Source organism: Mustelus asterias, chromosome 11, assembly GCF_964213995.1.
Source record: "Mustelus asterias chromosome 11, sMusAst1.hap1.1, whole genome shotgun sequence".
In the NCBI taxonomy this organism is placed as follows: domain Eukaryota; kingdom Metazoa; phylum Chordata; class Chondrichthyes; order Carcharhiniformes; family Triakidae; genus Mustelus; species Mustelus asterias.
The window spans coordinates 54,563,716-54,590,701 of NC_135811.1; the positions used below are offsets into that span (position 1 = coordinate 54,563,716).

Here is a 26,986-nt window from a genome sequence, read left to right on the forward strand (position 1 = left end):
GGGGGAGGGGGACGAGGGGGGAGGGGGACGAGGGGGGAGGGGGACGAGGGGGGAGGGGGACGAGGGGGGAGGGGGACGAGGGGGGAGGGGGACGAGGGGGGAGGGGGACGAGGGGGGAGGGGGACGAGGGGGGAGGGGGACGAGGGGGGAGGGGGACGAGGGGGGAGGGGGACGAGGGGGGAGGGGGACGAGGGGGGAGGGGGACGAGGGGGGAGGGGGACGAGGGGGGAGGGGGACGAGGGGGGAGGGGGACGAGGGGACGAGGGACGAGGGGGACGAGGGACGAGGGGGACGAGGGGGACGAGGGACGAGGGGGACGAGGGACGAGGGGGACGAGGGACGAGGGGGACGAGGGACGAGGGGGACGAGGGACGAGGGACGAGGGGGACGAGGGACGAGGGGGACGAGGGACGAGGGGGACGAGGGGGGAGGGGGACGAGGGGGGAGGGGGACGAGGGGGGAGGGGGACGAGGGGGGAGGGGGACGAGGGGGGGAGGGGGACGAGGGGGGAGGGGGACGAGGGGGGAGGGGGACGAGGGGGGAGGGGGACGAGGGGGGAGGGGGACGAGGGGGGAGGGGGACGAGGGGGGAGTGGGACGAGGTGGGAGGGGGACGAGGGGGGAGGGGGACGAGGGGGGAGGGGGACGAGGGAGGGGGGGGAGGGGGGGAGGGGAGAGGGGACGAAGGGGCGGACACGAGGAGGGGGGGACGAGGGGGGGGCGAGGGGACGACACGAGGGAGGGACGAGGGGGGGACGACGATGGGGGGGGGACGAGGGGGGGGACGAGGGGGATGACGACGAGGGGAGGGACGACGAGGGGGGGACGAGGGGGGGTGACGGGGGGGATGGGGGGGAACGGTGGGGGGGACGAGGGGGGGTGAATGAAGAAATTTGGGGATGGAATGCTAGATAAAAGGATGGGTTGAAAATGTTACAGGAACATGAAAAGATATGTATAGCATGCGGATTTGTGGTGACTATTCTGTACACAACAGAGTTATGAAAGGAAGCATTACAAGAGGAACAAACAAGATCCCTACAGGGAGAAATAACGAGAACCTTCTGGAGTTTGAGTGACCGTGAACCACACTGCGGAATGATCATGGAATTAAGAATTACATTGAGCCATGTCTAAGAGCAACTGACAAACCCGTCCTTCTGCTCAGCCTGAAGTCCAACAGGTTTATTTGGTAGCACAAGCCGCAAGCTTTCGGAGTGCTGCCCCTTCATCAGGTGACTCACCAAATAAACCTGTTGGACTTTAACCTGGTGTTGTGAGACTTCTTACTGTGCTTCTGGCCAGGGTACACATTTAGACAGGGAAATAATGAGCAAGTAAATCAGTAACATGCTCAGTCTGAGGAGAGGACAGGTTTCAAACTGCGATCCGTTGTCACACTGTGCCAGAGGAATCCATTTTCTGCTCTTGCAAATCTGAGGCTGTTAAATCTATAATAAAAATACCTCAGCTGGATACCGACAACGGAACAAATAATCACAAAAAACACTGCAACATTTGTAGTATCAGTACAATTACAAAAATAAATTGACCTGACAAACCTACAGAACTACATGTAAACCTGTGGTAAACACTGGCATTAATTACAATCTTTACAACTTCGGGCTAGGAAACACACTCAAATCTGGATCCTTAAAGCCATGCATGATTAACTTCAGTCCTTTGCAATGCAATAGAGTCAGTCAACAATGGCTACTGAAATGTCAGTGTATCATATTGGCCAAATCTTCAAAGCTGCTGAATGTTATTTGCAGAACTTACCAACTAAAGGAATTATTTCCATCCATCAGCATTCGTAAATACTTTTGTCTCAGTTATCCGTGTTGAAATAAATGTCAGAAATACTGGACAGCGAGTAGATCCTCCTATCCAGTGTATCTCAGTTACCCGGACACCATTTTAATAGATGAGCGGTTATAAACCAGGTCATCTACTAGCCGTCTAATCAGGTGCAAATTTCACTCCAAGAGATTAGCGTGTCATCTCATCTAACACTTCAGTACAGTACTGAGGGAGTGCCGCACTGTTTTTCAAACAAGATGTTAAATCGGGATTTTTAAAACCCATGGTACTATTCTATGAGAATCAGGGGGAAGTTCTACTGGTCTTGGCCAACATTCATCCTTCAACCGACATCATGAGAAAGGATCAGCTGTACTTCATTGTCGTTTGTAAGATTTTACTGTGTACCGACTGACAGGCACACTCTGATAAATTACAACAGCAACGGCACATAGGCTGGGAAGTGCTTCAAGGCATCCTGAGATCATGCAATATACAAGTCTTCCTTTTTTTAAATTTTCAAACATTTTTGGGAATCTAATGTACCTTTCAGATGTGCATTAAGTCAGGAACTCCCCTACCGCTCTTCCTCAGTTGAGGAATCAGTGCTCCTCCATTTTGAACATAAATTATTAGAAGTACTATTCCCCACATCATCAAGAGATGACTGAGCATGCTGAATACAGCCGAGGTTGCAGCGTCCGACAACATCCCAGCTATAGTGCTAAAAACCTGCGTTCCAAAACTGGCCATTGATCTAGCCAAGCTGTTCTCATACAGCAGTGGTTCCCAAACTTTTTTCACTGGGCTGCAGTTTCGGAATAAAAATTTGCTCGCGCCACACCGAATTTTTTATTGATAAGAAATACACTCAAAAACAAAAAAAAACAACTCCTAGCAGTGTTTGATTCATAACATAGAACACGACTACTTTATAATATGATCATGGGACATCCAGAAAGTATAAAACAATCACTTCGGAAAAATATCTAATCCATGTTTAAATGTTTCTTTGATTGTCCTTGAATCTTTCCGCCACACTTGCCATCCTCTCTCGCCGCACCAGCGTGGCGCGCCGCACCCTTTGGGAACCACTGTCATACAGTAACAACACTGGCACCTACCAATGTGGAAAATTGCCCAGGTTCAGCTGCTTCTCAAGGGCAATTAGGGATGGGCAATAAATCCTGGTTTGCCAGCTTGGCCCACATCCCATAACTCAAACAAAAACTCACTATAAAATCTTCAGTTGCCTGCTGCTAATTATTGCTGTGCTGGTTTAAATATTCCATCAACTTCAAATGCAACATGTCCCTTGGGAGGTAAGCAAGCCAGTAGTTCAAACTGATCGTTTTCATGCACAAAAATATGCTTTACAGAAGTCAGCAGAACCAATGGCAGGCTGAAGTGAATTGTATGAGAAGATGGATGTGGATGCAGCAGCACAAAACAAGAAATCACTGCGAAGAGCCTTGTGTAATTCAATGGTCACAGGTTCCAAATCTCAAAGGAAGGCTTACCTTATCGACCATAATAGGAAAGAGCCAAATGTAAATTTGTTAACAGATTTCTTCAGAAGTTGAGTCGGCAAGATCCACGCTTTATAAATTGGTTGAAATTATTGATGTATATGCTTTATTTGCTAAAGTTTTATGCTGTAAAAACTTTTGCTGCCTAAAGTGATTTGTGAATTCAAGGACGATGTCTGGTGTGCATACTAATCGCTCCCCCGCACCTTCTGGTACTCGGGGTGCTTCTCTCGGACAGAATCATTTGGGAAATTTTGGAGACTCTCAGTGAAAAATCAAAACACGAAAACATCTTCCAAAAATGATAATCATGCACGCCAGCATCTTGCTAACTGACAGCTCTTGATAATTTATCAATTCTGAAAAGGTTTGTGTCTAAATTGTGCAGCAATTTCGTGCGACAGTAGCTCTACCCTTAGGCTGTCAGACTATTCCTGGGACTAATCTGATTTGCATGAATGAATCTCATACTAATTTCTTGTGGGTCAGACCTTTTGAGTCACAAGCTTGCTGTGTATACAACTTCTTTTGAGAGGAGGATCCACAATGGGTCATTTCGCTAATGTTTGCATAAGACTTCTTTTGCAAAATTAATACCTGGGGGGTGCTCCAGCAGCTTTGTAAATCATTCCAAATCTAAACAGATCATCAGGGCAATATACCAGACTTAAACAGTGGTGTTGTCAAAGTGAAAGAGGTATTAGATCAGTAAAATAATTTTACAAAACTACTTTAAAAAACTGCTAAAAAGATTGTCTAAACATCTTATTGACTGACATGTTAGAGTACAACACGTTTAAAATGTCTGCAATTTAAAAAAAAAAGAAAACTTCAAATCAGATATTGCATTTTATAAGCACTCAGTATTCACTAATTCAACACTACAATTTGCACATTGACAGCCTTAGTGATAAAGCAAGCAGAAATCATTACAATCCTGTAAGCCATACCTTAATGTCCATTTTAACCCTTAATGTTTAGACGAATAAAACAGCACAATCTACAAATATATATAAAAGTCTGCAAGAGGTTCTTTTAAAAAAAACTAAAAATGTAGCCAGAGCAAAGTTGTGACATCTTACGTTGTGTGAAAGGCATTACATAAAGGGTGGTACAGCTGTGAGGTAGGTGTAGTGGTCAGACACACTTGAAGCCTCTTGTGTTAAGCACAGACTAAACCTTAGACAACATTCATTGCTAAACAGGAACTACACATGCCAAGTGATGCATCTTCTGGTGTTTGTATGTGAAGTGGCACTTTTGGATTAGCATTACTTGTAAGTGGATACATGGTAATCTTAACATACCTGGCATTTATTGGTCAGAAATGCATTTTACCCATAAAAACAATACTTTCCTTTACTGCCTTTATCGATAGGAAGATGCAACCTAGAGAAGGATGAAGCAAACTAACTGTCAAAATGTTACCTACAGCCTTTCATACTTACCCAGACATCCTGCGGTAGGCTTTAGTTTGCTTTCAAACTAAGCAACAAATGAAAATCTGGTTTAACAAGCAGTATACATTCTAAGTTCCACAATTTTAATTTCATTATTCTGAACATAATATTTTTATGTGTAAAGCACTTAAGCCACAGCTTAAAAAAAATGGTTTATATATAAAAATAGGACTGAGAATGAAAGCCTTCCACACAGTGCCATGTCCCTGCTCCTTTTCCCTTCTAAACTCATTAGCATGGCTCATGGAACGGAGTTTATAAACAAGCCTTCCGGACGGAACTGTCCTATGTTGTATCACTAGCTTGCATGCAAGTAAGGTCACATTAACCATGACTGGGGACAGATTGTTGGAATTGGCGTCAGCGTCCTGGGTTAGGGAGGGGAAGACTGGCCAGGAGCCCAGCTCCCATTTAGGATCCTTTTCCAAAGGACACCAGTGTGGACCAATGAATGTGACTTGACTGTAGTACTCTCCATTGACTCATCAGTCTGTCAACTCCGTCAAGCTTATGTAGGAACAATGGCTACCTGGGTGAGATACCCCAGAACACCTGGCAACCTGTGAAACCACATACTAGCCTTCCAGGTAAGTCTGAGGGGGAAAAAAAAGCAACTCCAGATTAATTATTCCAGTTAAACGTTGCAAAATATTGGGAGTCTCATTATATATAAAACTTCACTTAACCTTTATCCTTTTAAAATACCTTGGTTGATAAAAAATAACTATTAGATAGATAAAAAGGAATTATTAACCACACCAAGTCCTAAGAAAAGAGACTCTGAAACCAAGACAGTTCAGTATTGTTTTAGAGTTTCTATGTTGAGGATCTGCAAAAACATAAAACTTGCTTAAACTGTGCAAATTAAATAAAATATAGTCAATACTGGTCACTATTCGACACGAATATATCACCGATGGGAAAAAAATTCCAATACTGGATTCAGACTATTATATTCACTACCTCGACTCCAACGTTTTTTAGTCTGTAATTTCATGGGGGTTTTTTTGTACATCAGTGCTTAAGGACGTTAACCTCAAATACCCATGAATCTGGACTGTTACAGCAAATCTGAAGTAAAGATTCAGAAAAACAAAGGGTGGCAAATGAAATGCCTCCCGCTTGAAGTGCCACTTAAAACTGGTCACCTATTAATCACCATGTCATCAGTTCACCATGACCTGTAAATGTTCAAACCTTGACATTAACATCACTCATCTTGGTTGTCGAAAGGTTATCTATGATACCAAGGTACGGCCAGGGAAACCATTGATTTTCAGCGCTGATTATTCCAAAGGCAATCAGGGCTGTAATTTTCCACATGCAACACACACTGAAGTTTGCTCCCACTTTGTATTATAGATGTGTGAGAAATACAGCAGAATTTTATAGTGGCCACTGATAACACTACCCCACAATGTAAACAAAAGCTGCTCAAAAATTTAACCCTTGGCTATTTGCAAGAGATCAATTTATTGGTTGGCTGGCATTCTGTACTGCATTCTCACAATTCAAACAATCATCATGCTTTTGCATCTACAAACCTGACGTAGGAAATAAGAGTAGGCCATTCAGCCCCTCAAGCCTATTCCACCATTCAATTAAATCATGGTTCATCTACCTCAACGCCATTTTCCTTGACTTTCCCATAATCCTTAATATGTCTTTACGAACGAGAAAGTCATCAATCTCAAACATATTCAATGACTGAGCATCCACAGGGGTAGAGAATTCCAAAGATTCACCACGCTCTGACTGAAGGAATTCCTCCTCATCTTCTCATCTACATAGTCTGTCACTTTTTGTTTGACTGTGTCCCCTGGTTCTACACCTACACACACACCTACTCACACACCTCCCCGCGCGCCCCCCCCCCCCCCCCCCCTCTTTCATGGCAAATAAGCTTCGCTACATTCACCATGTCAAGCCCTGTGAGAATTTTGAACCCGGGTCCCTGGCGCTGTGAGGCAGCAGTGCTAACCACTGTACCACCCAAATCCTGATTCCTGCATTAGCGTAATTGTCTCGTGAAAGCTCTCCAAATTCTTCCACAAGCAGCTGTGCTCCAGGTTCACTTTGCCAGTTCTGTGCTGAGGAGCTGTTCTCAGTCAGGGCAGCATTAGGGACACGGCAATTGGGACTCTCCGCCGCCCAAGTTAATACAGACTGAATGGCCAGGGTTCCCACTCCTCACCACTACTGTGCAGCTTCTGCTGCAGGTGCCAGTCATAGAGTCGTGACGGTGCAGGAAAAGTCCATACAGCCCATCAACTCCATGCTGGTCATGGCAGTTTGGTCACTGGGTGGGAGCAAGGTTGACTCAGCTGCGATAACCTGATGATCAAATAGCCCACCGTAAAAGGCTGACACAAGAACATTAGAAAAATACTTCAAGGACGCACAAAGAGTCTGAAGAGGAGACGGGAAAATGAGCGAGAGAAAAATAAATTCTTCAGCAAAAAGTTAAAATACCTTAAACTGAAAACCACATCCCTAAAAGCAAAGTGGATTTGTTTATGTCCCTGGATAATTCTGAATAATGTAAACTAGCTGTAACCACTTTACCCTCTCAGATTTCCGATCCTTGATCACTGCGTAAACAGTGCTAGTCAAAGACAGTCTGGAAGCAAGTGTTTGCTTTGGATTTTTACTTTCATTTATAAATTACAAAAATGAAGGTTCTACATAGAGTGCCTGCTCCTCATCTATTAAAAGCAGCATTGAATATACAGTAGAAGGACAACAGACAGCAGCAACAAGTACAACACATTCCTTCACAACATGCAGGATAATGTCTCAGTTTAGAAAACTGTCCTGCCCTCCAATGATAGTGTTGTGAATTATGGCACAGGCAACAGCTAAAGATGGGGAGCACGGTCAGTTCACAGCCTTATCGGGTGGGCCTGGCACACAAGAGGAATGCCTGTCACATATCTCCCTCCCCAATGAAAATGGGACACCATTTTTTTCTTTATTCATTCATGGGACATGGGTGTCACTGGCTGGCCAGCATTTATTGTCCACCCCCATTTTGGCCCGCGGGCAGTTGAGAGTCAACCACATTGCTGTGGCTCTGGAGTCACACGTAGGCCAGACCAGGGGAAGACTGCAGATTTCCTTCCCCGAAGGACATTAGTGAACCAGATGGGCTTTTACAACAATCGACAATGGTTTCATGGTCATCAGTAGATTCTTAATTCCAGATTTTTAAAAATTGAAATCAAATTCCACCATCTGCCGTGGGGGGTGATTCGAACTCAGGTCCTCAGAATTTTAGCTGAGTTTCTGGATTAATAGTCTAGCGATAATACCACTCGGCCATAGTCTCTCCCAAAAATGGTTTTGTTGGATGAGACAGATTTGAGTCTCCATCATGCTTATAATCTGAGGATGATAATCCTTTCGGGATTCAAATTTTAGTGATAATTTTGAAGAAGCGCACAGGTACCTTTTGCACCTTCACTCCACTGTTAACGCCCTCACCTCTAATAACCATGATGGGGAATTTACATTCTCTTAATTAGAACTGGTGCTCATCGCTCTTTTCATTAGAGGAAAAAAACATGTGAACTCCCAATGATTAAAAATATTGCTGAATTGTTATTTTCCATTGTAAGAGATTTGGTTATTCTTACATGTAGAAGTACAGAAGTGCGGAAGTTAACAAAAAGATTTTTATTGCTCCAACAAAACGTAAAATGTGAATATTGAACAGAATTATTCTTACAATTTGGAGGCATTTCCAAGTTTGCAAACACTGACTTTATCCAAAACACATCTTGGAAAGTTTTTAAATATTAAGTTAGCCTATAAAAATGGTGCAATTTTTGTTTTGTCACTTAAAGGAGTAAGGAAGGCTGGGAAGTATTTCTCAATCTCTTAATTTTAATAAGTATTGAGATTTTGTAACCAGTTCGAAGGTATTCTGCATTCAGTAGCACATTCTCAACTTCATGGCGGCATGGGTGGCACAGTGGTTAGCACTGATGCCCCACAGCGCCAGGGACCCAGCCTTGGGTTACTGTCTGAATGGAGTTTACCCGTCGTCCCCCCCGCCCCCCAGGGATTGGGCAGGGGAGAGGGCCTGTTAAGGGAGTCAGTGGTACCTTGATGGGCCGAAAGGCCTCCTCTGCACAGATGGGATTCTATGATACATGATTCACGAAGACAGGGCCATTGTGGCCCATTTTTCCAAGGGAACCTTTTGCAATGGGACCTTGAACTGTGGAATAGAAATTTTAAAAAACTGTGGAATAGACTGGGAATAATCTAGAGGGCACCTAACTGCAGGAAAAATCAGTACTGCTGTATGATGCATTTCTTTCAGCAATGGAACAAGACTCAAAATGGTGAACCTTCACAGTGAGGATCACTCCTAACACTTAGATGGTTCAATTTGTTCTTGGAAGACCAGGAAACTGAGTGAGATGGTATTTTGCACGGTATGTACTCACCCAAAATTTCCCTTATTATTGGCTCCTTACAGACTGCTTCTGACAAATGCTGGTTTGGCCCATGTTACCCTCTTCCCTCTATTCTTCTCCACCTATACCCTGAAAACAACTAAACCCCGCAGGTATATATCTTTTGTGCAGCAGCAGCAGTTCAATGCAATACATTTCAAAGGCAGTGTTTAAATACTGGAGCTTTGAATAATCAGTCATTTAGTGCTGCTAGTAGCTGATGCATCATGCTCTGCATAACCAACATTGATATTGATTAGGGCTTTGTCTCACTTGCCACTGTCAGAATTTGTTGTGTTACAAAACCGGCTTTCATTATAAATGAGACAGCTACGGCAAATTACAGAAGTGACTCAGCCTTTTCAAAGGCAGGCAATCTTCAAACTATAAAGTGAGACTGAAACCTTTAAGTAGTCCTGATCAGCTGTTTGTAAACATTTGGAATTAAAATGAGTAAACATTTATGAAATGAAAATTGTCAAGGCTGCATCAATCACTGTATTTTGGAACAGCCATTTGATCCTTCAAATAGCGCCAGAGACGAGGAACTTCAGTTATGAAGATCGACTGGAGAAGTTAGGGCTGTCTTCCTTGAAGAGAAGGCGGAGAGAAGATGTGATAGAGGTGTTCAAAAATCATGAGAAGTCTGGACAGAGTAGATAGGGAGAAACTGTTCCCGCTCGTAAAAGGATCAAGAACGAGGAGGCACAGATTGAAAGCAATTTGTACAAGGAGTAAGAGACATGAGAAAAATAAATTTCACACACAGACAGTTCAGATCTGGAATGCACTGCCTGAGAGGGTGATGGAGGGCAGGCTCAATTGAGGCTTTCAAAAGGTAATTAGGCTGTTATGTGAACAACGAATGTGTAGGATTATGAGGAGGTGGGGGAATGGCACTAAGTGCATTGCTCTTCCGTTGAGCCAGAGCAGACATGATGGGCCGGGTGGCCTCCTTCTGCACCATTACGATCCTATGATTCTGTGAAACTGCCTACCATATGGCAGACTTCTACGTCACGGAATAAACAAGTATTTAAAGATAAATGGCATAAGCAAGAATTGACTCAATGGTTGGATTCAAAACTTAACACCATAGTTTCTTTCCATGTCTACTTTTTATATTGTCTTAGATTAAATCTCGAGGGATAAAAACAAAGTGGCTTATTAAGCCCAACCTTTTCATTTGTCAATTCCACAGGTCGATAAAGCAGGAGTAAGTCAGTTAGCCCCATAATTGTGATCTGCAATTCAATTAGACAATGACTGGTCTTTCCATCATCTCCATTTACTCACCATAGCTCCATATCCCATGGTACGTAAAGTTAAGTTTATTTATTAGTCACCAGTAAGGCTTAAATTAATATTGCAGTGAAGTTACTGTGAAATTCCCCTAGTCGCCACACTCCGGTGCCTGTTCGGGTCAATGCACCTAACCGGCACATCTTTCAGACAGTGGGAGGAAACCGGAGCACCCGGAGGAAACCCACGCAGATATGGGGAGAAAGTGCAAACTCCATACAGACGGTGACCCAAGCCGGGAATCAAACCCGGGTCCCTGGCGCTGTGAGGCAGCAGTGCTAACCACTGTACCACCATGCCGCCCATTGTACCCCTGTCTAACAAAAATCTATCAATCCCAACGTCTATAATCATTTGGGGGAGAGAATGCCAAATCTCGACTGCACTCAGTGGATGAAAAATGCTTCCTAATTTTGATGGAAAGCTTAAAATTTATGTTCCTTTGTTCTCAATTCTCCCACCAGAGAAAATAATTGCTCTGGAGTTATCCTATCAAATCCTTTTTAATATTTTAAACACTTCAATCAGATCACTTCTCAGATCTGCCACTCTCAGGGGAATGCAAGCCGAGTTTACACAAGCTATCCGCTTCATTTAGTGCTCTAAGCTTCATCTGCCCATCTTTTCATTATACCTTCCATCCCTTTTCTCTTGAAACCATTTATACTCTCTGTATTGAAGGGCTTGTCACAGCCAATGGCACTCTGGCTGGAACTTTGACAAACATGGGATTTCACAAGTCAAATACACCAGCTGTTGCTGTAATACTGTGGCTGATAAACCAATTAAAGCTCAACCCATGCAACAACCAGGGTAATTCCACCATTTCCCACTGAGGGCTCTTCAAATTTTCCTTAAAACCTCGAGAACAAGCAGTCTGGCAGTCAAAGACAATTCATCAGAACAATGTCACAGTGCCATTAGAAAGGTTCATGAAGGCAACTCAACGCCACCTTCTCGAGAGAAATTATGAGGTGGATTATAAATACTGGCCTAGCCAGTGACACCCACATCTCATGAAAATAATTTTTAAAAATGTTAATGGAATTTAAGGTTCTTATATTTACGTCACCAAAAAATTACCAAAGCTTTACTGCAACAGCCCAAGTGGTTAACTATCCATACTCCACAACATATGTAAATATCTTTAAAGACAAACCTAAAGCTAGATTCTTATATAGAAAGAAAAACAATTTACACCAAATCACCAAAGTACTGCATACGAGAAGATTCAAGAGAAAGCACATCAGTCATATCACTGCTTTGATAGGATGTTCTGAATCCCTGACGATAAACTAAAATTGCAATACTCAATTCGCTGATGGATATGATCCAATTAATTACATGCAGGCATCTTTTTAGGACAGCCATGAAGTATCGAACTCCAAAACAGTCCAAGTGCTACAATCGGAACGGTATACTCCCCATGTATTAAAGCCAGTATCCCATTCAGCTTCGAAAGGACATCAGCCAAAGGCCAATCAGAGTATTTTATTAAAGGTGAGAGAATGGTGCACAAATCACTAAAACCTAGTGTCCATTTACAAAAAGTAATCAAAATGGTCAGTGGAAAGATGGCCTTTACCGCAAGGGAAATGCAATGCACAAGTGAGCAAGTAATGCCACAATTGTAAAGCACCTTGGACAGACCCACTCTGAGGTACTGTGTTCAGTTTTGGGCATCATACCCCAGTAAGGATATAATGGTCTCGGGAGGGGGCACTGTGCAGATCCACTTAAATGACACTGGGGTTTTATGAGGTTAGGTTGGATAATGGTGGCTTCCATTCCCCTTAGTTTAGAAGCCTGAGGGGTGATAAGAATACGAGATTCAAAAAGGTGGTTGAGAGAGAAAGCATTTCCTCTGGCGAGGCCAACTGGAGCTAAAATTAGAGCAAAGCCATTTATGATTGAAATCAGGAAGCACTTTATCACACAAAGGGAAATTTAAGTCTGGAACACGCGCTCCCAAAAAGTTAAGCTAAAATAGATTTTCAACACTGAGATTACTAGATTTCTGTGATGTTTCAAGGTAGGTTGATTTAAGTTGGGGTTGAGGTGCACTTGACCATGCTTTAACAGAATGACGTAACAGGCTTGAAGGGGCAGAAGGCCCACTTCTACTCCAGTGTCACTCAGAAACAGCAGTAACAACCTAAAGAGTAGGGTCCTGCCCAAGAAAACAAGCCGGAAAAGGCCTGGGGCTTAAGCAGGGCCATTGAGACATTTCAGATGAGCAAAAGTAATCGCATTTAACACATCACTATCTATTAGATCATTACCTACAGTAACCAGGTTTTAAAAAGTGATGTTTCTGCTAAAAAAAAAAAGACATGCTGCATGTCTGCTTTTCAGCAATAAGTCGCTAAAGTCCCAGATGAGCATAGGCTGCTCCCCCCTTTTGAAGGGAAGAGCTGCTGGCTGGTGGTAATTTAACCTGAGGATCATCACACCTTAGGCAAGGGGCAAGGCTGAGATGGTGGACCTTTCCAGCAATACTCACGTTCTGTACTACCTGAATGACTATGAGGAAATGTTTAGTGCGATATTAATGTTAATAATATAGATGGTATCTTTTGGCGATTTATCTCAAAAGTAGGAACAAATCGGTTTTCAATAAAGAAAACATTTTGGAACATTTAATTTGTAAATTAACAGAAAGACGACAATTCCATGAAACTGCACCGTCAACTGATAGCCTCGTTTATCCAGGAGGGAATATTGGCAGTTCAGCCGCACACGGCCAAGAACAAGTAGCTGTAAAAGCTTGGACAGAGTGCACTCAGATTTACGAATACCAATAAGGATCTCAACTACTGGCCCCATAAAATTCTAACTCTCGGTTTCTTTTCAACAATTACTACTGCATTCGTTTTTTTTCTTTCAACTGTGTGGGCCAAGGAATCGATTTGCGTAGGTTTGCAACATATTACTTAGCCCTCACAGTTTAAGTGCTGCTACTCCAAGTAAATCACAAAGACCATGTAATTGATCATGTGGGAATCTTATATATTCCCTTCATTTAGTTGCAGGAGGTGGCGTAGTGATATTGTCGCTGGACTAGTCATCCAGAGACGCAGGATAATGCTCTGGGGTGGTGGGTTTGAATTCCACCATGGCAAATTGTGGAATTTAAAGGTGACACAATGATTCGCATTGCTGCCTCACAGCGCCAAGGACTCGGGTCGGAGTCCGGTTTCCGTGGGTTCCCTCCGGGTGCTCCAGTTTCCTCCTACAGTCCAAAAAATGTCAGTTCCTCATTAGTATAGCGGTTAGTATCCCTGCCTGTCACGCGAGAGACCAGGGTTCAATTCCCCGATGGGGAGATTGTTTCCTTTGCCATTCACCTGGTGACCTGGTGATTCATTTTTGAGTGTTTTGCCCGCCACGGCCTGTGTTCGATTCCTGGTCAGGGAAGCAGATTTAATAATTTACATGATTAGGCCTACGCCTGCTGTCATAACGGTGAATGACACTCTAATCAATAACAATGACTACATCAGGAACCCATCATCTTTAGAAACTTAACAGCTCATCTTTACTAAACAATATATAAAAACAAACACATTAAAACTTGTGGTTCTTGGATTTGAGATCAAATTTCTCTTACCCTCATGCCAAGTACCAAGAAACCAATTTCTTCCATCAGTGGATATTTACTGATCTGTTGCTGTATCTTTTCAGCTGATGCGTCCGGGTCATAACTTTTCTTCCCTATTTTTACATCCATGATGCACGGTTTGTTGAACTTCCGTGTCACATCTTCCAGTTTAAGGTACAACTCTGAACTCGGAGGTTAAAGAGCAAACCCTCAGTGTAATACCTTGAAACAATTTCCAGTGTCTCATTTTGTTTCTTTACTCGACTATTACCTTCAAGGTGAAAATATCAAACCTCATTTACTTACCAAAGTTTCATGCTGATCATGATATTTAACAGTCCCTTCCTTCCAGCCATGTACGTAAGATTCACCTCTTGCTCCCTCGACTCTATCTCCACAAAACAGCTAACCACAGAGTTTCCCTCCTAGTCCTGGTGTCAGCCAATATTGTTAAAGATCCCATCTCTTCAGGTGTTGCCCCTCTTGCCTTGCTTACACCATCCTCCTCCAATGCTTCTCCAGTTTTGTAACCTGTGTGGCTCTGCTCTTGCTTGGTTCCATTCTTATCTATCTAACCTTATGACTTGCAATGGCTCCTCTTCCTGCTCCCACACTGTTACCTTTGGGCTTCCCAAAGGATCTATCCTTGGCCGTTTCTATTTCTCAGCTACATGCTGACCCTTGGTGACATCAACTGAAAGTTGAATTTAGTGAGCTCTATCTCACACCACCACCTCTCTGGAATCCTCCGTGGTTGCTAAATTATCAGACTGTTCTTTCAACATCCAGTACTGGAGAGGCAGAAATTTCCTCCAGTTAAATACTAGGAAGGCTGACATCATAGAATCCCTACAGTGCAGAAGGAGGCCATTCGGCCCATCGAGTCTGCACCAACAACAAACCCACCATGGCCCTATCCCTGTAACCCCACATATTTACCCCGCTAATCCCTCTAACCTACGCCTCCCGGAACACTAAGGGGCAATTTAGGACCAATGCACTTAACCTGCACATCTTTGGACTGTGGGAGGAAACCGGAGCACCTGGAGGAAACCCACCCAGACACAGAGAATGTGCAAACTCCACACAGACAGTGATCCAAGCCGGGAATCAAACCCAGGTCCCTGGAGCTGTGAGGCAGCAGTGCTAACCACTGTGCCACCATGCCACCCACAAGTCATTGCTTTTGGTCCATTTCAAACTCTGTTCCCTAGCCAGCGACTCCATCTCTCTCCCCTTAAACCTGTCTGAGAATAAACCAGATTGTATGCAAAGTTGGTGGCACATCTGACCCTGAAATGAGCAACCAACAACTATGTCTGTGTCATTACCAAGACCACCTATTGCTATTTCAGTATCACCTGACATTCCCCCCAGCCTCAACTCATCTGTTGCTGAAACACTCACTCATCCTTTTATTACCACCGGACTTAACTATCCCGATGCACCCCTGGCTGGTTTCCAATGCACCCCTGGCTGGTTTCCAATGCACCCCTGGCTGGTTTCCAATGCACCCCTGGCTGGTTTCCAATGCACCCCTGGCTGGTTTCCAATGCACCCCTGGCTGGTTTCCAATGCACCCCTGGCTGGTTTCCAATGCACCCCTGGCTGGTTTCCAATGCACCCCTGGCTGGTTTCCAATGCACCCCTGGCTGGTTTCCAATGCACCCCTGGCTGGTTTCCAATGCACCCCTGGCTGGTTTCCAATGCACCCCTGGCTGGTTTCCAATGCACCCCTGGCTGGTTTCCAACACTCTGCCCCCTGGAAACTGGAGGTCACCCAAAACTCTGCCCCCTTATTCTAACTCGCACTAGTCACGTTCACCTGACCTAGACCACCTCCGGGTCAAAGCAATGGTTTGACTTTAAAATTCTCGTTCTCAAAACCCTCCCATGGTCAAAACCCTCCCAACCTTCGTAATCTTTTCCAGCCTCAAAACTGTTTGTGATGTCTGCACACATCTGATTCAGGTCCCTTGACCTATGGTGACCTCGCTTTCAGAGGTGGCACAGTGGTTAGCACTGCTGCCTCACAGCGCCAGGGACCCGGGTCCGATTCCCAGCTTTGGGTCACTGTCTGTGTTGAGCTTGCACGTTCTCCCCGCGTCTGCGTGGGTGCTCCAGTTTCCTCCCAAAGATGTGTTGGTTAGGTGGACTGGCCATGCTAAATTGTCCCTTAGCATCAAGGGGAACTAGCTAAGGTAGATGCATCGGCTCATGGGGATAGGGCCTGGGTGGGAATCGTGGTCGGTGCAGATTCGATGGGCCGAATGGCCTCCTTCTGCACTGTATGATTCTATGAATCATAAAATCCCTACAGTGCACAAAGAGGCCATTCAACCTTTCGAGGCTGCATCGAAGCTTGGGAATTCCCTGCCTAAACCTCTCCATCGTGCTTCTTTTCCTGTCAGGCACATCTATCCTGGAACTGGCTTTTGGTCATCTCCTCACTGTCACACTTTGTTTTAAACCCTCCTGTAAAGTGCTTCCTGTCATTAAAGATGCCAGACAACACTGGCCAATTAATGATCATTAAAAATTTAAATGAGTAGATACGGAATGCAACTTTTCCAGATTCATCTTTAAAATAAAATTCGTTGAAATATCACGAGGGCAGAGGAACAACAGGTTTCAGAAATAAAAACTGAACAATGTGTTTCTATGTGGTACGAGGTAGTCAGGTTTACTCAAATCGGATTTTTTTTTTAAAAACAAGGACACACACAAACCCGAGATTTTTGTCTTTGCGTGAACGATTAACTAATATTGGGGAAAGAACATAAAATAGAAACTCTGGTCTATTATTTGGTTACTCAGCACTGATCAACAGTTGGGAGATTTTGTCTCTGTTGATCACAGATGGCACCAGCAGCTGTTGTGTAGGAAGCGGTGGTCAGGAATGTGTTTGCAGACCAATTAAGTGTGTGTCAGTATACGGTTATTGCAATGCAGCCTAAGCAGTGATTAATTATTGTGAGCATTACTGCCGGAATGATCACACTAACTGAATTCAATACGACGGCTAGGTTTACTCTCAGAGGGATACAAGCATTTCCAACATAAACAAAATAGCCACATAACTTTAAAAAAAAACAATCAAACGGTCCTTTTCCAAATTTTGAAGGCACGGGTTACCTAAACAATTGTCCGCACAACAGAAGGAGGGGAGGGAAAAAATCTTTTTTCCGAAGCATATACAGTGCCTCAGCTCAATTAGTATATTGCAATGAATGGAAATGACAAATACTGCCCACATAAACCTTTGCTGAAGAGGGTGGGAATACCCAGGGAATGGCAGGGCACAATCATCACAAGGCACTTCACAGGAAGATTCTGGCACCAAGCCGCATGAGCAAATACCTCAGGTGGCCAACAGCTTGGTGAAAGAGCTTGGTGAAAGAGATAGGGATTAGGTGGGCAGATCAAGGCATTTCATGCGTCGGTGCAGACTCGATGGGCCGAAGGGCCTCTTCTGCACTGTAGTATTCCGTGATTCTGTTTTTAAGGAGCTTCCTAAAGGGGGAAAGCGAGGTAGAACAAAGAGAACATAGGACAAAGTACAGCACAGGAACAGGCCCTTCGGCCCTAACTAAACAAAACCTTCTGCCCTTACTCGGTCCGTATCCCTCTATTCCCTCCCTATTCATGTACCCATTCAGATGCTTCTTAAATGTTGCTAATGTGCCCGCTTCCACCATCCCCTCTGGCAGCGCGTACCAGTCACCCACTGCACTCTGCGTGGAAAATCCTCCCCCACACATCTCCCTTAAACTTTCCCCCCTCCCACCTTAAACCTGTGCTCCCTTGTAATTGACACTTCCGCCCTGGGAAAAAAGCCTCTGTCTATCCAGGGCCGGGAGGATATTCCAGGACTTGGTACCGAGACAACTGGAGGCACAGCCACCAACGCAGCAGTTAAAACTGGGGATGCTCAAGAAGCCGGAATTGGAGGAGTGCAGAGATCTGAGATGATTGTGCGATTGGAGCAGATTACAAAGATCAGGAGGGGGCAAAGACCTGGAGAGATTAGAAAACAAGGATGAGAATTTTAAAATCAAGACGTTGCTTGACTAGAAGCCATGGTCAGTGAACGCAGAATAATAAGGGAAAGGGACTTGGGGGAGTGAAGTCTCAGGCACCAGTTTTGGATGAGCTTGAGATTACAGAGGATAGAATGTGGGAGAGCAGCCAGGAGTGCACTGGAATATTCGGGTCTGAAGGAAACAAAGGGATAAATGAGGGTTTCAACAGCCAGTGAGCTAAGACCGGGACAGGAAATGTTATGGAAGGAGAAATAGGCAGTCTTATAGAACCATAGAATCCCTACAGTGCAGGAGGCAGCCATTTGGCCCATCGAGTCTGCACCGACCACAATCCCACCCAGGCCCTATCCCCATACATTTACCCTAGCTAGTCCCCCCGACACTAAGGGGAATTTAGCATAGCCAATCCACCTAACCCGCACATCTTTGAACTGTGGGAGGAAACCGGAGCACCCACAGGAAACTCACGCAGATGCGGGGAGAACATACAGACTCCACACAGAGAGTGACCTAAGCCGGAATCAAACCCGGGTCCCTGGCGCTGTGAGGCAGCAGTGCTAACCACTATGCCACCCACAACCACTGTGCCACCACGAGTCTTAGTGGATTGGAGGTTGGAAACTCATGTCAAGATCAAATATGACACCAAGACTGTGAACAGGCTGGCTTAATCTCAGATTGCTGCAGGGAAAGGGTTAGAATCAGTAGCTCGGGGAGAAAATTTGGAGTGGAAACTAAAAACAATGGCTTCAATCTTCCCAATATTTAACTGGAGGAAATTTCTGCTCATCCAATTCTGGATGTCTGACAAGCAGTCTGATAACTTAGCAACAGAAAGGTGGTCCTAAGTATTAGAACTGGGCATTGTCAGCGTACAAGTGAATGGTGGTGTTGCCAAGGGGCAGCAGGTAGCTGAGAAACAGGAGGGGGCTAAGGAAAGATCCACCAAGGGAACGCCAGAGGCAATGGAGTGGGAAGAGAAGACATTACAAGTGATCCTCTGATGGTGGTTAAATAGATAAGAATGGAACCAGAAAGCAGCAGTCTCACCCAGCTCCACACCATTAGCTTTGGAGGATGGTGTGGTCACCCGTGTCACAGGCTGCTGACAGGCCGAGAAAGATCAGGAGGAAATGTTGATCTTTGCGCAGTTGAATAGGATGCGGGTTGTGACTTTGACAAGAGCTGTCTCAGTACCTTGGGTAGGGCAAAAACCTGATTCAAAGGATTCAAACAAGTTCTAGGAAAGATGGGAACAATTCAGAATGTGTTCAGGATTTCAGAGAGGGAAAGGACGCTGGAGATGGAATGTTAGTTTGCAAGGATAATGGGGTCAAGTATTGTTGTTTTGAGGAGAGGGAAGACTTACAGGAGACAAAGGCAACAACTAAAGGGGAAGATAAAGTTGCATGATTAGCAGTTTAATGGGAATAAATTTGAGGGGAACAGAAGCTGGGTCTCATGGGAAAGATGTGCTTAGGGAAGGGAGATGAGAAAAAATTAGATTTGTACAGCAGTATCAAGGTAAGAATTGTCAGGGTACCAGCTCATACTGTACACAATATTACAGTGCAGTGCAAAGGATACCATTCGGTGCAGTAGTCGGTGTCCAGGTGCCAAGGAATTTAGGCAGGAACTTTCGTAGTTCTAAGAAGACATGCTCATGACACGATGAACCAAACACCTGAAAACAGAGAAAAGTCTATTGAGAACCAATATTTGAACATCAGAACTACAGCAAAGCTTTTTTGTCTATAGAAGTTTCTCAGGGTATTTTTTAGGGACTGTGGTTTAAAGAAATGTTGTAATTCAGGAAGCTTAGAAATATCTTTCAGTCGTCAATTGTAGTTAATAGTAGTTAACTGCATTTCAACCTGATCGTACATATAGTCTTTATTTCACAGCCTTTTGGCCCACAGCTCATTGTCCAACATTTAAAAGCTCAGAAATTGTTTAAATTTCACCACATTACCAAATCTGAGGGAAGGTGATGGCCTAGTGGTATTATTGACAGACTATTAACCCAGAAACTCAGTGTGGCACAGCGGTTAGCACTGCTGCCTCACAGCGCCAGGGACCTGGGTTCGATTTCCGGCTTGGGTCACTGTGTGGAGTTTGCACGTTCTCCTTGTGTCTGTGTGGGTTTCCTCCGGGTGCTCTGGTTTCCTACCACAGTCCAAAGATGTGCTGGTTAGGTGGATTGGCCATGCTAAATTCTCCCTCAGGCGCCGGTGTGTGACGACTAGGAGATTTTCACAGTAACTTCATTGCAATGTTAATGTGACTAATAAAATAAACTTTAATGTTCCGGGGACCCGGGTTCGAATCCTGCCATGGCAGCTGGTGGAATTTGAATTTAATAAATAGATCTGGAATTAAGAGTCTGCTGATGACCATGAAACCTTTGCCGATTGTTGGAAAAACCCATCTGGTTCACTAATGTCCTTTAGGGAAGGAAATCTGCCGTCCCTACCCAGTCTGGCCTTCATGTGACTCCAGAGCCACAGCAACGTGGTTGACTCTCAACTGCTCTCAGGCAACTGGGGATGGACAATAAATGTTGGCCGGCTAGCGATGCCCATGTCCCACGAATGAATTAAAAAAATTAAACCTTCCCAATACAGAGCTAATGCCTGCAGGAAAAATGATTAGATCATTTGTGTATAAAACCAAGGTCCTGCATGCAACAGCTGTAACCGTGCTCCAATTTCTACCAGTGTGTCTGGAATGAACACTGATGAGTTGTATGCATCATTGCACTGATAGCATAGAATCACATCCCAAAACAAAAGCAGAAAACACTGGTGAATAGTAAGGTTAAGGTTTCAGGTCAATGGCCTCGCGTTGTCTGACATGCAGAAGTGATTCCAGTATTTTCTGTTTTTGTTTCAGGTTTCCAGTATCTGCAGTATTCTGCTCAATGCCCATGGAAACCAATAATCTAAAATAGCCAAACTTGCCAAACGAGTGGCACAGTGCCTCACAGCACCAGGGACCCGGGTTCGAGTCCGGTTTCCTCCCACACTCCAAAGATGTGCACTTTAAATTGATTGGCCATGTTAAATTGCCCCTTTAGTGTCCAAAGATGTGTATGTTTGGGGGGATTAATGGGATAAACATGTGGGGTTACAGGGATAGGGCAAGGGGGGATGGACCTGAGTAATGTGCTCTGTCAGAGAATCAGTGCAGACTCGATGGGCCGAATGGCCTCCTTCTGCCCTGTCGGGATTCTTTGATTCTAAGCAAAGAAATTGATGAACAAGATTTCGCCTTTTGTAACGTTTACTTTAACAATCGAGTCAAAATTAACGTAAATTAACCACTAATTAACAAGCAAACTGCATTCAGTAGGAACTATAAATTACACGTTAAATAGCCGCCACAACAAAGATAGATCTCTTGGATTTTGTGGCAGTTGCCTAATGGCACCACGTACAGCACAAGGTCTGTCACAATTCTCCTTCCGCAGAGAGTGTTTAAGTCTTTTTCTTCATGCAGGATTTGGCCAGTCTCTCCGAGAGAAGCTTTACGCCATCAGAATTCCACAGATATAGTTATCACCAAAAAATGGTGCAGACTTTGGTCCAAATGGCCTCCTTCTGCACTGTAAAGATTCTGTGAACGGTGAACCTCATTTCCTTGGCTCACGAGTGTTCAGATTCCAGTCTTTTCAGACGTCTCGCACACAGCACTCTTCACAGCCTGCCTGTTTTGACCTCTTGTTAAAATCTGATCTCGGAGAGCTTTGTGCGTGTGTATTTTTACCTTCCTGAGCAGCTTCAATTTCCTTCACAACCGGAGGCCGGCCACAGCCTGATTTCCCAGAAGTCTGATGCCACAGCCAGGAACCCAAAAGGTACCATACCCACCAATCGCAGAAATTGAAGTTTCTGAGTTTCTCCTTTCAGTCAGGGCCTGCCGTGAAGAAATGCAGGCTTTGAAACCAAAGTCAGCATAGATAACAGTTCACATACACTTCCCTGCTGGTCTGGCAAACAGCAGATTTCATCATGCTGAAACGATCCTTTATTTAACTCCTGTTTCTGCAGAAAATTCGATCCACACTGCGGAGCTGCTTCTTCAGACAGACAGATTTATATTAACATTTCTACATTTAGCAGCACCCCAATGTTTGAGGAGGGCAGATATTGCCAAGAACAGGAAAACTGATAAGAAAGAGAAGTGGAGAGAGGTGAATTCTGAGCTCACTAGCTGAAGGTAGGCCATTCCCAGACTAAAACCGTTTGGTGGTACTAACTGCCTCCAGCGGCCTTGAATGATTTGCATTTACACGGCTGGCTTGCTTCCAACTCGAAATCTGCTGCCTGTGGCAATCCAGCAGTGTGAAATTATTAGAAAATGCAAGAAGCAGTGCGTTGTTATTTATAGCTTCTTATCTTTTCATAGAATCATAAATCCCTATCGCGCAGGAGGCCACTATTTGGCCCATCGAGTCTGCACCAACCACAATCCCACCCAGGCCCTATCCTCATAACCCCACACGTCTACCCTGCTAATCCCCTGACACTAGGGTTTAGCATGGCCAATCTACCTAACCCACACATCTTTGGACTGTGGGACGAAACCGGAGCACCCGGAGGAAACCCACGCAGACACGGGGAGAACGTGCAAGCTCCACACAGTCAGTGACCCGAGGCTGGAATTGAACCCGGGTCCCAGACACTGTGAGGCAGCAGTGCTAACCACTGTGCCACCCTCTTTTCCTCTTTGAAAACCATGTTTTCTCTGTTTAACCTCAACCCATTGACCTACCGAGGTTAGTTTGAAATTAGTTTGTATCTTGTCCTCACTCTAGAACAGGAAAAATTAGAATGAGCAGTGGAATTCGAGAAGGTAGTTCTTTCAAAAAAAGCCAGCACAAGCTGAATGTCCTTTTCCTGTGTTCTATTAACCTATGGAGGGAAGGCCTACCAATGTCAGCAACTGGTATTTTGGATGAAAACAGAAAACGTTGGATAAACTCAGCTGGTCTTGGAGAAAAAGAGAGTTAACATTAGAAGGATGTGGAGAAGGGTCATTTAGATTCAAAACGTTAACTCTGTTTCTCTCTCCACAGTTGCTGCCAGACCTGCTGAGCTTATCCAGCATTATTCTGTTTTTATATTAGATTTTCAGCATCTGCAGTCATTTTGGGCAGGAAATAAAGATCAGCCCACTCTGAGCCAGGGCAGGATGAAGGCCCATGGGACAGCCGCAACTGCCACAGAGCAAAACTCCTACCACCAAGGGCTGATATCAATGCCAGGGCATTCACATTTGTTATGACCACATACCCCCTCAGATGAGGTTCCCAAAGTTGTTGATCCTGGCAAGACCCCTCAATTTGATTTGATTTGTCACATTAGCATACAGTGAAAAGTATTGTTTCTTGCACGCTATACAGACAAAGCATACTGTTCATAGAGAAGGAAAGGAGACTGACCTCACCCCTCGGAAGGAGTTTGATTTAATTTATTGTCACGTATTGGGATACAGTGTAAAGTATTGTTTCTTGCATGCTGTACAGACAAAACATACCATTCATAGAGTACATATGGGAGAAGGAATGAACTGGCTCCCTGTTTATACAACCCCCATTGTGAGCAGCAACAAGGCTTAATCTAAAAAGGATCACTTTTCGCGGTTACCATTTTCCAGATCCAATATTTATTTTTTAAAATGAACCAATTCAACTAGGCTTTCTTGAGTTGAAGATAGAGAGAGTTTATTATCTGCTAAAAGGACAAGGAGAAAAATGGTAAAACACTTGCATATATATTCAGACAGATTTGAAGTGAGAATTGAACCCAAAGCAGGTAAATCTAAATAAAACGGTATATGGAACAGTCCTGGACTCGCGAGGAGTAAATGATGAAGCATACTGCCATTACAATTCAAGATTCCCGTAGAGTTGACTTCAGTCGGTGAAAAGCTGCTTCTTTGATACAAGTGTTCTGTAGTCTGGCAGAGGAATTCTCAAGTTCTCTTAATAGCTGTAATCCTTTTGCTGGCTGGGGCTGACTTCTACAGTCTTAGAGAGAGATACAAGATATACCTGCAAAAATGGCTATTTTGCAGGGGCCCTGCTGGCTGCTTCTGTGACCACGTCAGGTACTTTCAGTGTGAAAAACTTCCAACTGCTTATCCTCACAGAGCTCACAGACAGACTGGAACAGCTCCCTTTGCTGGCTTTAAACCCATTTGTTGTATGTTCCAAGTGGATGGTGAATCCACAATTGTATCTCGGCATTACTCACAGGATCTCTCGAGATGCAATGACCATTATTGTCTTTTTGTCTTTCCTGGAAATGATCATCCATCACTGGATGCTTGCCTGGAAACAGAAGGATCCGATTGTTCCTTCGAGAAATACCCTGCAGTACAAGCCAGTACATTCTCAGCCACCTTTGGGTTTATATCCATTTTTAAAAAAGTAAAACTCAAGACTTTTTTTTTTAGAAGTTCAACATTTTGTTTGAAATTCTGCCTTTTTCCCTTCCATCATCATGACATTTTAAAATGCAAGATTCCAACAGAATTATAACCTAAATTAACCTTGTAACACAAATGAAATATTATCCTTCTTCTCCCCTGTTGCAGGCCTCAGAATGCCCTGTGCAAATTAAACTGATCACCAGTTCTGAAAAGCTGTAGAAATCCCTTTCCTTCAGCTAAGGATAATACATTTGTCTCATCTAGGATTTGGTCCAGCTCATCCCTCCCTCAACTCTTATCTGATATAACTCAACATCCCTCTTCTGTGTCCTTAGTGATTGCAGTATGGCATGAAGTATTAAAAAAACACAACAAAATAATTCAATAAAATATTTAAACTGTGTGAAAGAAATACACAGTCAACCACCTGTCTGTAACATGGACATGTAATGACACACTCAGTAATCCTCTCAGTTAAGTACTGGAATGCCCTTGCAGGGACCTCTCCAACTCCATACACAGTTTAATTTGAAAGTACGGCTCTTGAGATTTTCTGCAACTGAATCCCATCTGCACTTACAAGAAGAATAAATCACTTGGATTAAACTGTTCAGACAATTTTCATTCCTGTTTATCAAATGTTATTTTAGTTCACATTACTGAATTCAAACTTGCCTTCCAGTGTCGAGGGAAACACCTAATAAAGATGATCTTTCACAGCTCTTTATGCCATGATGTCCTTATTAGGGTTGAACAAGGAGTGTGTTTGGAGCTTCTCTGATGGTTCAATAATTGACTGGGCCATGGGAGGGAGGAATCCATTCAAAAAGTACAAGAAGCCAAAGCAGATAGGTCCCAGCTTTGTACCCAACCTTTTTTTCCTTTGTTCATGGGATATGGGCATTGCTGGGCCAGCATTTATTGCCCATCCCTGAAGGCATTTAAGAGTCAACCACATTGTTGTGGATCTGGAGTCACATGTAGGCCAGACCAGGTAAGGATGGCAGATTTCCTTCCCTAAAGGGCATTAATGAGCCAGATAGGCTTTTAAAACAATCAACAATGATTTCATGGTCACTTTTAATTCCAGATTTCTACTGAATTCAAATTTCACCATCTGCCATGGTGGGATTCGAACCTGGGTCTCCAGAGAATTACCCTGGGTCTCTGGATTACTAGTCTAGTGACAATACCGCTGCGCCACCGCCTCCCTGATTAATTGAGTTGCTCAATCTTAGCTAAGATGTCAGTTGGGCGGCACGGTAGCACAGTGGTTAGCACTGCTGCTTCACAGCTCCAGGGTCCCGGGTTCGATTTCCGGCTCGGGTCACTGTCTGTGTGGAGTTTGCACATTCTCCTCATGTCTGCGTGGGTTTCCTCCGGGTGCTCCGGTTTCCTCCCACAGTCCAAAGATGTGCGGGTTAGGTTGATTGGCCAGGTTAAAAATTGCCCCTTAGAGTCCTGAGATGCATAGGTTAGAGGGATTAGCAGGTAAAATATGTGGGGTAGGGCCTGGGTGGGATTGTGGTTGGTGCAGACTCGATGGGCCGAATGGCCTCCTTCTGCACTGTAGGGTTTCTATGATTTCTATGAAGGCACTAAAATCTGGCCTAAGAGATTAATCACCAGACTGGAAATGGTAATCACTGAGCAATATCCAGCAATTCCCACCCAAAAGGTGTATAACTGAACATCAGGCTTGCGTGCCGGGTTAGTTAGTTAGCCAACACAGACTGGAAAATCACATGAAGAATGGCACGTTGAGGGAAGATAACTGAATATATGGGACCAAATCCAGTACAGCAAAGAAAAAAAAACTAATATAGTGATTACTCAGTACGGCAATAGCTTCACATTGCAGGGAGGAAGCATCAGAAGAGCATTTTAAAGTAGATCAGAGTAAGTACCAAACTAAGGAGGCCACGATATTGTTTAATTTCCAGGAACTCAATGTAGGTGGCTCAAAATCAGAAATCTTGCTAAAAGACTTGTGTTAATTATTAAAAGTACCTTTGATGATATGGGAGAACATAGAAAATAGGAGCAGCACAAGGTCATTTGGCCCAACCTGTTCCGCAATTTAATATTATCTCAACTGCATACTCCCACACTCCTTGATGCCTTTAGGGTCTAGAAATCTATTTGTTTCCTTCTAAAATATATTCAGTGACTTGGCCTCCACAGCCTTCTGTGCTAGAGCATATCACAGGCCCACAACCCTTTGAGTGAACAAGTTTCTCCTCACCTTAGTCCGAAATATCCTATATCCTGAAATTATGATCTCTTGTTCTAGATCCCGTAGCCAGAGGAAACAATATCCCTGCATCCAATCTGTCCAAATCTGTTAGAAT

General features: G+C 44.2%; 1 protein-coding gene across 1 annotated transcript in view; it reads right to left on the reverse strand.

The window, feature by feature from the left end:
• ipmkb (inositol polyphosphate multikinase b) overlaps nucleotides 1-26,986 on the reverse strand; it is a 97,881-nt gene that overhangs the window by 35,541 nt on the left and 35,354 nt on the right. Inside the window, exons 3-4 of the mRNA XM_078223610.1 lie at nucleotides 19,788-19,884; nucleotides 14,167-14,339 (exon numbers count right to left, since the gene is read on the reverse strand). Of these exons, the coding sequence (XP_078079736.1) occupies nucleotides 14,167-14,339; nucleotides 19,788-19,884 (270 nt within the window). The remainder of the gene's footprint in view (nucleotides 1-14,166; nucleotides 14,340-19,787; nucleotides 19,885-26,986) is intronic.